The sequence below is a fragment of the Cololabis saira genome, chromosome 9 (genome assembly GCF_033807715.1).
Source record: "Cololabis saira isolate AMF1-May2022 chromosome 9, fColSai1.1, whole genome shotgun sequence".
In the NCBI taxonomy this organism is placed as follows: Eukaryota; Metazoa; Chordata; class Actinopteri; order Beloniformes; family Belonidae; genus Cololabis; species Cololabis saira.
The window spans coordinates 18124765-18138446 of record NC_084595.1 but is presented as its reverse complement, the minus strand read 5'-3'; the positions used below and the strand labels follow the sequence as shown (position 1 = coordinate 18138446).

The window sequence follows — 13682 nt, the reverse complement described above, 5'->3', positions numbered from 1 at the left end:
TCTAATTTCAGCTTGTGCGACAGGAAGTCGGCCCAGTTAAAGAAGGGTTTCGGCTGTTGGCTCAGACGCAGCGTCAGCTTAAGGCAGAACAGTAAGCTTGTTGGCAATCTTCCTAGACTTCCCCTTAATTATTTTTTTATAATAGATATATTTACACCTCCAGCTGACACGCGGCAGCATAAGCCATCAATTTCTTGTGTTCAGAATTGTACGGATGGAGGCCACATTTGTGCAACTGCCCCTGGGGTACGACTTAGATTTACAGTATAGAGTCTGTTATACATCCTCTCCCTGATACGTCTGTGTTCAGAACGGTCCGTTCCCTCTAAATGAGATGGCAGCGTGCCGATGTTGCCTGCAGTCACGATGACAGAGCGGAGGATCTGTCTTCGCTAATTTTCTGGTTCAGACAGTGAAATCTGCACGTAAACCTTCTTCAGCCTCCACGCAGCACATAATCAGCCTGACCTTTAATGATTCCTGCTCACCCTGGGAAGAAAGTGCACGCTCTTCAAATTCTGAGTCTTTGCATATCTGGTCCTTCTTAAACTATGATCAAATATAACCTTTGATGAACAACAACATGTGGTGTATTACAATTATGATTTAATTAACAAGAGATAAGCCAAAACGCAGATGCAATGAGTGGAGAAACTAAGTATACCCCATGATTTAAAAGCTTGTAGAGCCACTTTAGCGAAAATAACTTGAAAGGTTCACTTTTAGTGTGATGGGGTCTTCAGTTCAACGAGATTTGCAGATATTCAATCATGCACAGCTCTCTTAAAGCAACACACAGGAACATTTGCAGTTTTGCCCTCAGAGGTGAATCTGAGGTTCACTTCTCACTTCTCACTTCTCTTCTCATTATTGTCTCGGGTCTCTAGTCATCTCTGTCGACTGTAGCTCTGTGAGCTGGTTTCATCACTGTTGATGTGTGACAAGGTAACGTTAAATAACATGCAGTCTTTGCTAAAGATCTTAAGGTTTTTTTTGTCAAAAGTAGGGACAAGAGGCTCCCCGAGAGCGATTAATTAATTAAGATCTGTAAATAATTCATCTAATTATTCGCTTTTTTAATCGCACCTAAAAAATTGCTGAGAAAAGCCCTCAACTTGAGGTGTTTTCCTTTAAATTCATTACATTATTGTGGCAGATCACAACGTTGATGTATAACAAAAAAAAGTTTTTTAACAGACTTGAACAAATGCAGTCCTAGTTTACATCCACTTGGCAAGACCATTCGCCATCCTCTCTGTCGCAGACATGCGCATGCGCACGGTGTTCCTCGAGTTTAGTTTGGGGAAGAGCGCAGGGTGTCTACAGGTTTGACCAAGTTAAATTTAAGACTTTTTAATACCATTTACAAACAAAATTTAAGACCAAAAAGACAGTCACTAAGAAATCCAGTGCTGAGGTCGAGGTTGCCAGATCTGGCAGGTTCCAGCCCAAACGCGATGTAAAACCCGCCGAAATAATGAAAAACCAGCCCAAATCAAACATTCTCTATGTTTAAACCGTCAATTATTAAATGCGGAATACATTTCAAGTCATAAGCAAATTAAACCAAAAAAAGTTCAGGCTCCAAACAAAGACTACAATTAAATTGAGAAGATTAAAGAAAATATAATATCAGTGAGTTTATTGTGTACGCTACTACTTTTTTCTGACATAATGGCAACTTTTTTGTTAATAATTTATCCTAAATATTTAGTAAAAACCAGGAAAAGCAGCCCAAAATTTATCAACCCACACAGTCCTATATTTTTCAGCCCAAAGTCAAATGTAGCCCAACTGGGCTGAATCCCGCCCAATCTGGCAACACTGACTGAGGCGTTGTCAAGCAAGCGCCTGTCCTCAAAACGATTTAATAAACTTTTCCCTTTTCAAAGTTTAAGAAAACTTTTTAATGATGATGTCATAATGGAAACTTCTTTGTTAATAATTTCTCCTAAATATTTAGTAAAAACCAGGAAAAGGAGCCCAAATATATATTTTTCAGTCCAATTGGGCAGAAACTTGCCCAACCTGGCAACACAGATTTAGAACCTCCCCAGGAGATTCTCCTCAAAACGATTAAATAAACTTTTTAATGAGGACTGGATACATTCCCTTTAAAATTAAGACCCTTGGATTGAGATTTAAGACATTTAAAATCCTTATTTTAACAAAAATAGAATTGAAGACAGGTGCTTTGCGTTTTTGTAGCTAAACTTGAGCTGTTTTGGTGTGAAGCAAAGTCCTTTCCTTCATCTGACATTGAAACTGATATTCCCAACTCAGCATTGCAGGCAGGTTTAAGTCTGGACTTTGACTCCACCATTACAAAACCTCTGTTCTGTTTCTCTTTCCGTAGTTCTGTTGTAGATTAGCTGGTGTGTTGGGATCATAACGGTGGCTGTCAGATAGATGGCCTCACACCCGACACCTGTAGGGTCTGAGATCGTTGTTCTGTTTAGTGTTTTAGTTCGTCTGAGCACTTTGTGGCTTGCCTTTGCTGGGATGTAAACTTGCAGTGAAGTAAAGTTGTGGGGATGTAAACTTGCTGGGAAACTTGCTGGGATGTAAACTTGCAGTGAAGTAAAGTTGTGGGGATGTAAACTTGCTGGAACGTCCGCTCCTGGGAAGATTGGCAACTGTCTTGAATGTTTTCCACTTATAATAAATCTTTCGCACTACAGAATGATGGCGTGCACATTATTGACCTTATATCCCTTCTCAGACTGATGGAAACCCAATAGTACTTCTCTATTGCACCTGCAAATGATCAATTAATCAAGTGAATTCAATCAATGTGGCTGCTACTTAGTTTCTCCACACAGTCCCACTGCATTTTTTTTTCTTTTTTTAAATGAATAACGATATCATGTGTTAGTATTTACCTACTTTTATAGCGTGGTGAGCACCAGGTGATTTATTTTAATATCCTGACACATACAAATGTAGAAGTGAAAGATAATCTACTCTCTCTTTCCCAACAGTATAATTAGCTAAACAAGTTGTCCTCTCCTCGAGTTTTGGCAGCAAGTGTTTTGTTTTGTTTTTTTTTCTCTTCAGAAATAAAAACTCTTTCAAATGTAAACTGATTAAAACATTTGAGATATGGCCACTGATTTAGGAGCCCTTCACATTCATGTCTTCTGGAAAAGACACTGCAGCATTGAAATCAGTCACTGTCCTTCAGAGAAAATGCAGTAAACCCTCAAAATAAAAGCCTTGGCCCTTCTCCAAAACTCATCCAATCGTTCAGATCTGTGTGAAGTGCCACTTCACAACTAGAGTGTTGCCAATGAAATCCATAGACCCTGCCAAGAAAAAGACTTGTTTCTCTTGAGAACTTGTCTCGTCTAAATTGGGTCCGAAAGCTGGGGGACACTTGATGGAAGACAAACAAGTTGGTGACGCTTTTGTGTGAGACAAGGCGGGGAAAGTTCCTGGAAGTGAGCCAAGCTTCACATATGTTGGTAGTGTGGTCGTGCCCGGGAGAAGGCCGTTGGGGAAAGATATAATCAGGCAAATCTTGAAGATCATGCTCGCTTACTTTATAATACACGTTGTATATAATACATGTGTATAATACATGTTGGGGCGGCAGTAGCTCAGGTGGTAGAGCGGGTCGTCCAATGATCCGAAGGTCGGCGGTTCGAATCCTGCTCTGTCCCAGTTTGCTGTCGTAGTGTCCTTGGGCAAGACACCTTACCCACCTTGCCTCGTGTGAATGTGTATGAATGTGTATGAATGTTGGTGGTGGTCGGAGGGGTCGTTTGGCGCGATATGGCAGCCACGCTTCCGTCAGTCTGCCCCAGGGCAGCTGTGGCTACAAACGTAGCTTACCACCACCAGAGAGAATGTGGATGGATGAATAATGATCTCTGTAAAGCGCTCTGGGTGCCTAGAAGGGCGCTATATAAATCCAAGTCATTATTACACGTAAAAAGATGAAAGGTTTATCTTACTGATTGAAATTGTGCATTTTGCACTTAAATTAACTTAACGAAAAAAAAACGAAAAAACTCACCCTCAAACTGAACAGAGGACTGATCTTTTCAAAATGTCAGAAATGATCTCTTCTTTCTTTTTCTAAGAAAAGCCATTCAAAAATTCATGATGTGTAAAATCAGATGTTGGACCGGATTTTATTCTTTACCTATTATTTCATCCTTTATTGTCTACCCCCGATACCTATTTCAACGTGAGGTGTAATTAGACTCTGCAAATGGACCTTTTTTATATTATACTATATCATATTATGCTATACCGATACATAAAAACCTTGTGGACAAAGTGATCACCAGAGATGACAAAGTGAATAACTTTATCACTTAAAGCTAAGGGTTTACTAGATTCAAGATTCAAGACAACTTTATTAATCCCTTGAAGGGCAATTTGATTTGGCAGCTCGCGCCCAAACACACACATAACAAACACATAACAAAATAGAACACAGAGAGAAAGTTGGCAGCTGTGTGCAAAAATCTGCAATTTGTTGCATTAAAAAAGTGTTGATACCAACAAATTAATTAAAAAACAGTTTAAACAAACACTGGATGATATAATTCATAGAAGGTACACAGTACCTAAATACACATTCCAAACAAATCCAAACAAAGGATACATTTAAATTTAATAGCCGAACAGCAGAGGGGATAAAAGACTTGGAAAAGCGATTACCCTTACACACAGGTTGGGCATAACGACGTCCTGAAGGCAGCAGGGAAAATTATTTTCCTAAGACATGCCCAGAAGATCCCAGAATACTCTGAGTCTTCCTCAAAAGCTGTTGTTCCCATAGGGAGCCAATGTCTCTCTGCTTGAGTCCAATAATCTTGGAGCAGATTTTCACCACACTGTTAAGACTGTTTCTGTCCCTGAGTGACAGGTTGTTGAACCAACAAATAAAAGAATAAGTTAAAAGGCTTTCAATAAAGGACTGATAAAAACGACAGAGAATCACTGGACTCACAGTAAAAGAATTCAGCATACGCAGGTGAATCATCTGCTGTCCACGTTTGACCAGTGCTTCAGTGTTAAAATCAAATTTAAGCTGGTTGTCAAACACAGTGCCCAGATATTTGTAGGAGCTGACAATTTCAATCTTCTTTCCATCTTTGACACTCTCAGTGAAGGCCTGCTTGTTGGCCTACTATTAGTGCTTGTTGGGTGGACAGCCTCCTGACACATACGAAAAGGTGTCAGAATAATTTCAAATATGTTTCGCTGCCAAATATGTTTAGCTGCCAAAAAAGCCAAGAGACACGCAGACGTGTTGAATTGAACTTTGAAAGAGTATGAGTTTTATGAAAATAAGTCTAAAGGTGCTTAAAATTAACTGTACAAACGGTTAGAAGATGAATAATAATCAAAAATATTTATTGTTCCTCTGGTATTTCAGTTGATGAAGCATACGCTGCTTTATTTCGTTTCGTGGTGTTGTGAGACATCAGGGAGGTCATGTGGTGGATTCACGTGCCCTTGGACATTGGAAACACATCCCAAAATTATTATTGTTATCTCGTGCGCACGACTTATTATCTCATGCCATTCACTTCAACATAAACAGCTATTGATGCCAAGCATTTATCTAGTCGTCGAAGTCCGATCTCGGGAAACCGGCTTCACAAACGACGTTTTAAAAGTGGAACTATTTCCAGAGGCGGAGTTGACACAAAGTGCTTCGACATTGTCACGTGAGCGTGCTGGACCAATCAGAGTGGCCGCTGGTCCAAGATCGCTGCCTACAGTGCTGATTTTATTTGTAGAAATAAGCTTTAAATTGCACTAAAATGACTACAAACAATGTTATATGTAAACGAAAATTAATCTGAATTATAAACCTAAGAGACCTGCTGAAACAGTGATAATTCTGTCATTAGATAGAATATTAGACAGTGATGATTCTGTCATAGGGGTTCTCCCTAATGATGGAAATATAATACCCATATGCTCAAAACCTATGTTAAACCTGCAATAATAACATGTTTTCTATTTTCTATTTTAATAGAGTTGTATTATAGTTATATATATATATATATATATATATATATATATATATATATATATATATATAATATATTATTATATATTATTATAGTTGTAATATTTCTGGTTCGTTTTGTTAACTCTGAGCTTTGTTGGTTGGTTTGTTAGTTTGCTGGTGGTTTTGTTCTGAACACTTTTCTCTGTTTCTCATTTTGCTGGGACGTCGGGTCCCTCCGCCGAGACACAACTTTTGCGGTATGCGTTCATTGTTGTGTCTAAAAATGATGCGCAGTGCCGACCCAATCAGAAACGGTACAGATATTTTGGGATTTTTTTATATATATAAAAGAAATACATGACTTCACACAATACACGCGCTGGGTGAGCCAGATCCGATTTGGACACTTGCTAAAAACAGTGTGGACAGTCAGCCCTGAAAATCGGATATAAGAAGGAATCAGATATGAATCAGATTTGCCTGCAGTCTGAACGCGGCCCTAGTTTATCTGAATGTGTCCCGAAGCCCTGCAACAATCCATTATAGATTCGATTTGCCTTGACTTGATGTGCAGGGGAACCAATGAGGTGTTTGGAATCCGCCCACTGAGTTTGACGAGTGAAACTGACAGTTTTACATTTACATTTCATGATTCAGCAACACGAAATCATTAATTAAATGTGTCATTAATTAATTAAATGCAGTTTTACATTTCATGATTCACACGCAACACGAAATCATTAATTAAATGTGTCATTAATTAATTAAATGCAGTTTTACATTTCATGATTCACACGCAACACGAAATCATTAATTAAATGTGTCATTAATTAATTAAATGCTGAAACAATAAATATATATTTTTACTTAAAATGAATTGTATTTTAATTAATTAATGACATATTTCATTCTAATTTTAATTAATTAATGACACATTTAATTAATTAATGATATTTTTCATTCCCAATTTAATTAATTAATGATGTATTTATTTATTTAATTTTGGCACAAAAAATCCTCCATACTTGATTGTCATTACCGCTTAAATGTAATTAAATTTGACATGGTATTATATATTATTACATAGTGTCTATTAGAATACAAATTACCTCAGAGACCCATGACGGTGCAGGATTTTTCCAACGAATGACATGCAAAGCATTTTTGAGCTTATTTTAGAAATATTTATCCAAGTTAAACATAAAACCAACAAAAAAAAAAAGCCTGAGCATAACCATGGGTAAATATTGACCACAGGATTACGTGGCCAGATAAATTTAACCTTAATGTTCATATTTAATGGCTCTGCCAGAGTTTAGGGCCCCAAGGAAGCTGTATTTGAACAGAATAAAATAAAAAACATTTGACCAGAGGATTAAGAGATAACATTTCCATAGATGCTGCAGTTTCTTGTTTTTTTTATCCGACATTAAATGAAGAGAAGATTGATGAGAAACAAGAAAACCCCACCACTTTTCCCTTTCACTTACCCCATAAGTAACTCCTTCATACTGGCACGAGCCCCGAGTCAGGGAGACGCACTCTGGACAGCACCTGTTGGTGGGGATCCTCAGAGTTTCACCCTACAAAAGAAATAGACGGGAAAGATTCATGAATTCACACCCAGCATGTCAGAGAGAAATTATTATCGCGGGGAAAAAAACCTGCAGCAAATCAAAATGCGTCCAAGTCAGCCGGCCTGTCTCCCTGGAATTTATTTGTGACACAAATAACCCAGTATGGCTCGACGATAATGAATATATGAAGACTCCATCACACGTCTGCGGCGTGCACTGCAATGAGGACGCGAGTGGAGGTCCAACAATAAGAATAACAATACTCCTAACTCACTGCTGTCACATAATAACTGAGAATGATTTATGCAGCGACGGCCGGTTGCAGAGCCGTTTAGCGGCAAAGATGTTATATAGTCACGCGCAAAAATGATACGGATCAAAAAAGGAGGAGAAGGAAAACCGTTGGTGCAAGAAAAAAAACTCCTAAATGAGCTTTAGAGAAAGAATTAAATGAAAAGTGGGAAGAAGAGACTGAATATTGGAGAAATGGAAAGACAAATGTGAACAAGCATATATAACAAAAAGGACTGACAGTGAGATGTGCAGCAGATAATTAAATGTGATTTAAGACCTTCAGCTGAGTAGAAACAAATATAAGTATATTTAAAATACAGAATTAAGACCGGCAGCTTTTCTTACAGCATCTGTGCTGATTAAAAGAATGCAAGGCATGGAAGAGTGGGCCTCTAAATGTTCTCATCTTTTTCTGCTGAACTTTTCATCCCTCCGTATTTGTCCTTCTGGCTTTCCCCTGACTGCTGCCAGAAACCTAAATTAATATTGATCGTTTCATCTGATCTCAGATTTTACAAGTGCAAATAAACAGAGATGGTTCAGGAGAAGATTAAAGAAACAAGATAAATCTATTATTTACGTTGTTCTCTCTGCAGGGAGAGAAGTAGTAAAGTACCAATCCAGAGTATATTCAAAACTAATCAGTCACATTCTGTAATTATACATAGTTTTTCCCCTCCTGTGAGCTCACCGCCTGCAGAGAGGGTAGTGTGGGTTGTGTTCTGGGCCTTGGCGTGTTGAACCTCAGCTTCCAGAACTGGCTCTTGGGGTGTCACCTCCCTGGAGGGTAAATGTTCACCACTGCCAGAAGGGTTTCAGCTCTCCGCTCCATCACCTTCACATTGCTCCCCCTCTGCACGAGCTGCCTGCACAGCTCGCCTCAGAGACGTGGTCCAAGGCCGCTGGGACCGGGCCGGGATGACAGTCCTCAGGCTCTACCGCCCCACGTTTATTACTGTGATGGTTGAGTTTGGTGGTCCAGAACCCCAACCTGTGGCTGCCTGTCTATCTTCATGTGTTCCGCCACCAAAAATACTTTTATTCTGCTTAGCCACTGAAGTGTGGATTTATGAGGAAGTGGTAGCTCATATGGCTGTTAAAATGACTTGGAGCCAAGCAGCATGGCACACAGGAGTGCTCGTGGTCCTAAGAACCTTAAAACAGGGGGTCTGAGGTCACGGACGAACGGGAGGTCCATCACTGCGCTTGTGCATGTAGCTCATTTGGTGCATCTTTACAGGCAACTAATTTCAAATCTTGTTGCATTGACTCCCTGTAATGGGGAGAGAAAAACTATAAAGAGTAATTTGAAGAAAGCCCATCGCACAGAGGAGGAGTTCAGAGGCTGGCTCCACCTGCTAAAAACCAGCTGCTGTGACCAAAGCTGTATTTATGTGATTGAAAAGGGTGCTTTGTGTTGCTATATCTGGACCAAATCATCCTAAGACATTTCACTAAAACAAAACAAAGGTTACAATATGTTTCTTTTATAAATAAATGAATAAAATACTTTTTCGTACCACATCATCTTAATGAATTTGCTTTTTATTAAAAAAAAAATCTTATATATTTAATATGATAGACAGATATATACGTGTAATCCTATAATATACACGCCGTGCAGCACACATCTGTATAGGATGTTTAACCCACAGTTCATAAAAACAGGTGACAGGAATCTAATTACATTTCAGAAAGGTCAAAGTGGCAGAAAAATGAGGAAACGCAGGAAATTTAAGCTTTTGGATGAAGGCGGTGAACTTCAAAAGGAGGTTATTTTATTAGAGCCAGGGAGATGATGGCATTTCTTCTACAGTACTAGTAGTAGTGCAGCTGAGAGGGAGCGAAAGATTAAGAACTTTTTCAATGAAGGAAATTGAAGGCGGTTTGAGTATGATGGCTAATTTTTAATTAGTTGTACTGCGAGCCAGCAGAGTGGAATTCATCAGACATCGATTGTTGCCTTAACTCGGGATCGGATTTGATGATGCCACTGCAGGCTTGCCATTTAAATCACTTTTAAGAAGAAGCAGGGAGAGGGAGCGGTGAGCAGATGGAGTCGTAAAAGGAACTTTGAAAGTCCCTGTGAATTCAAAGGAGCAAAAAAAGAAAAAAAAACAGCCCCAGTAGTTGTCATCAGGATCAATTAAAAACCAAACCATGCAAGTGATTGACTTCACTGCACATTTGCAACACACAAAGAAAAGAGTGATTAAATGGGCCATTGAAAGAGGATATGCAGTTGGAGGTGAAACCGAGAAAGCTATCGATTATCAAAAAACAAGGACAGTTCCCTCATATCATACTTACAATATTACCTCTCTCTCTATATATATATATATATGTATATATATTTATATATATATATAGAGAGCGAGAGAGATATGACAGAGAATGGCAGAGATATGACTCACCTGCCTGCAGACACAACAGATACCTTTCAAGGTGTTAAAAATCATAACTTCTCAACTATGCTGATGAAACGCCGACTCGTGCAATACTGCTTATGGTAATCGCTGGCTCTGCACTTCTGTCTCCCGGAGAGAGCAGAGCGTTCCCAGCAAGGTGCTGAGTTTTGATGATTGCTGCCTGATGTGGGATGTCAAGGATTGCTGGTGTCTCACCGACATCACACGTACGTGTGTAGTTCGACGTCAGATCACCCAACAAAAAAGCTCTTAATAGTTTTGTTTCCCAATATATATTCAAATTCTGTCAAGAACATATTGAGAGATTAGAATGAACAAGCAAGAAAACAGCAGCAGATCTATTGAGCACAAAAAAAGCCATTAATCCTGACAAAGCTCAAACTCAGAGATTATTAGGCAGCGTTTTAATAAAAAACACTCAAATGGCTCACTGTAGCACTTTTAGACTCTATTGATGTCTCTCTCACTGATTTCGATCAGCTTTACCTTTCACGTAACAAGAGCAAAGGCTTGCTTTCACTTGTAATCTGTGAAGATCTTAGAATGTTTTCATGAATCAGAGCTATCAAGACCACGCTCTGAATGAAAGCTGCTGTGCACTACACAATGTCTGTCGTCATGTAAGATAAACACTCTTCACACTAAACGACCTGCATCTGTTACACTTTCAAGAAATCAAGCAGATGTGGTTGCTTTCGTTACACTACTTGCCAGAAAATTGATTCTTTGCAATTGGAAGAACGTTAAGGCTCCAACACATAAACACTGGCTTGAGGAAGTATTGGCCCATTTAAAGTTAGAGAAACTGAGATACTCCTCTCACGGTTGTACCAAAAAGTTGTATAATGTTTGGCAGCCATTCATGGACTATTTCAATAAGGGACTCTCTGTGGCTGCACATGGCAGCACTGCCCCCCGCCTCCCTGATTAGGTGATATGTATCATTTATGTTTGTTTCCGTCTTTTGTCAATGTGTAGTTGTATATATGGCTGAGATGTTCTTATGTATAATATTTGTAATTCATAACACTGACAACTCAATAAAAATATTTGTATAATAATAATAAACGACATGCATCTGTTTCATCCTGGGCGTGGCGTCCAGAATGACGCGTGGAGGCTGCACATGAGGTGTGCTGCATCGCGAGCTGCAGCCGATGCAGAATAGGCTTTGATATGCTCCAAAAAGAGGAAGAGGGCGAGCAGGCCGACTTGGGGTGGACTTTTGTAAATTTTACATCGTGTCATGACTTTATGAGCAAAAACTGAGCCAAAATGCAGAAACAGAGGAGTGAAAAACTGAGCACCTTCCTATCGCTTCCCTGGGAATTCAGAGGACAGGCAGCAGCTGATAACGGAATGATTAATTGATCATCAGCAAGCTTGATCACCTCTATATGAGCAGAAAGTTTGATGGTTTACTGGTTCCTGGGCGTTGAGCCGTATGCTTACACAATTCCAAGGAGGAATGGCATCAACGGGATCTCACAGAAACAATTGTTGCTGTCTATCAATCTATGAAAGGTTGGAAGGCTATTTCCAAGCAATTTGAAGTCCATCACTCTACAGTCAGAGAGATTAATCACATGTGGAGGACATTCAAGGCAGTTGCCAATCTTCACAGCAGTAGACGTCCCTACAAGTTCGCCACAAGGTCAGACTGGAAATTGCAAAAGTGCAACAGCTATATCTCATGACATGTGCAAGCTTATGGCAGAACAATTTTAGAGAACACTGATCCAGCTTGGCTCGTATGGAAGAGCTGACATGAGAAAGAAGCACGGCTTAGGTTCGTGCCATTGTCCTCTGCAGTCGGGAGGACGCCAAGCTCGGTATATCAGAGCAGAAACCATCACAAAGTGAGCGCGGTAGTAGCGAAGAGGCCATAATTCTTCATAAGACTTCACTCTCATTGGGTCGACCTTAAACTCCTCCGTATACCAGACTGTTCCAGAGGTCCATATGAGAAGCTGGGATTAAATTTGGACATACTCAGGGCAATCATCCCAAATGCTGAGGCAAACTTCAACAGAAAAATCAAAAAGAATCGAGGCGTCTCAATGATCGACCGGAGGTCTGAACTTCTCAACCCGATAGGACCCTAAAAGAGCTATCAGACGTCTGCAAACCTAAATGAATTGAGGAGCATGAGTTAGGAAGAGTGGAACAAATTTACTCCTCAATGTGAGAATCTGATAACATTGTGCAGAAAATGATTGTTGCTGCTAAAGATGCTCCGACGGGCTACTGAACCACGCGATGCACTAAGTTCCTGCATCTGGGCCTTGGTTTTTATTGAATAAAACATGTCAACACTTTATTATTTTAGACAGATCCTAAATCTTAGTGGTAAAATCAGGCATATTTGTGGCCTTATTTTGTAGATTACTGGAGTCCGCTAATCGCCGGCTGGATCAAAAGCTGATTTCAAGAAGAGCGTAGCTAGTGTTGTTTCTGGCAGCCTGTTTCAATTTTAGTTTTAGTCTAGTCTTTGGGTCAAGCTATCATTTTAGTTTTTATTAGTTTTCGTCACGTTCTTACTTCTTTTAGTCGTGTCAAGTTTCAGTCGACTAAAAGTCTGAGCATTTTAGTCTTATTTTAGTCAGAATTGTCCAGGACCATTTTAGTCTAGTTTTAGTAAAAGATTGTATTTATCCAAGCCCATTTTATAATTCAAACAAGGTTATCTTATTAGGGCCCGAGCACCTTCAGTGCGAAGGCCCTATTGTATCTGTAGGAATTTTTTTTTTCTTTTTTCTTCTGACGAAAGGAGGGCCTTTTTGCCCCCCTAAACGTGCCCAAAAAGTCACCAAATTTTGCATGCAAGTCCGGCCTGGCGAAAAATTTGATATTTAATGGTTTACATTAATGGGCGTGGCAAAATGGCTCAACAGCGCCCCCCGGAAAACTTTGTGCCAATCCGGTTTGACGTACATGCACGAAAATCGCTACACATCTGTATCATGTCGCAACTTAAAGAAAAGTCTCTTGGCGCCATGGCCAAAACCGAACAGGAAGTCGGCCATTTTGAATTAATTGTGTAATTTTGGCACAATTTATGCCATTCTTTCGGCAATTAATACGGCCCGAACCGTAACGTGCACCCAGGTGTGTTATACATCAAAATGTGCGTCTTCATCTTGCGACTACGCGCATTACTTTTCTCTTTCAAAAGTGTTACCGTGGCGACGCTAGATGCCAAAAAGCGTGCCCCCCTTCATCTGATTGGTCCATATTTGATAGTTCTCCAAAAGTCACCAAATTTTGCATGCAAGCCAGGCCTGGCGATACATTTGATATTTCATGGTTTGCATTAATGGGCCTGGCCTAACGGCTTAACAGCGCCCCCTAGAATACTTTTCTCTGCCATAACTTTTGAAAGGTTTGACATAAAGAGTCGTGGGT

At 39.7% G+C, this 13682-nt stretch overlaps 1 protein-coding gene across 3 annotated transcripts in view; it reads right to left on the bottom strand.

Annotated features, from left to right (window-relative positions):
• The window catches only part of fras1 (Fraser extracellular matrix complex subunit 1), a 329177-nt gene that overhangs the window by 221233 nt on the left and 94262 nt on the right, over positions 1-13682 (bottom strand). For all 3 annotated transcript variants that reach the window (XM_061730659.1, XM_061730660.1, XM_061730661.1), the window contains exon 4: positions 7468-7560. In XM_061730659.1, coding sequence (XP_061586643.1) covers positions 7468-7560 — 93 coding nt within the window. The remainder of the gene's footprint in view (positions 1-7467; positions 7561-13682) is intronic.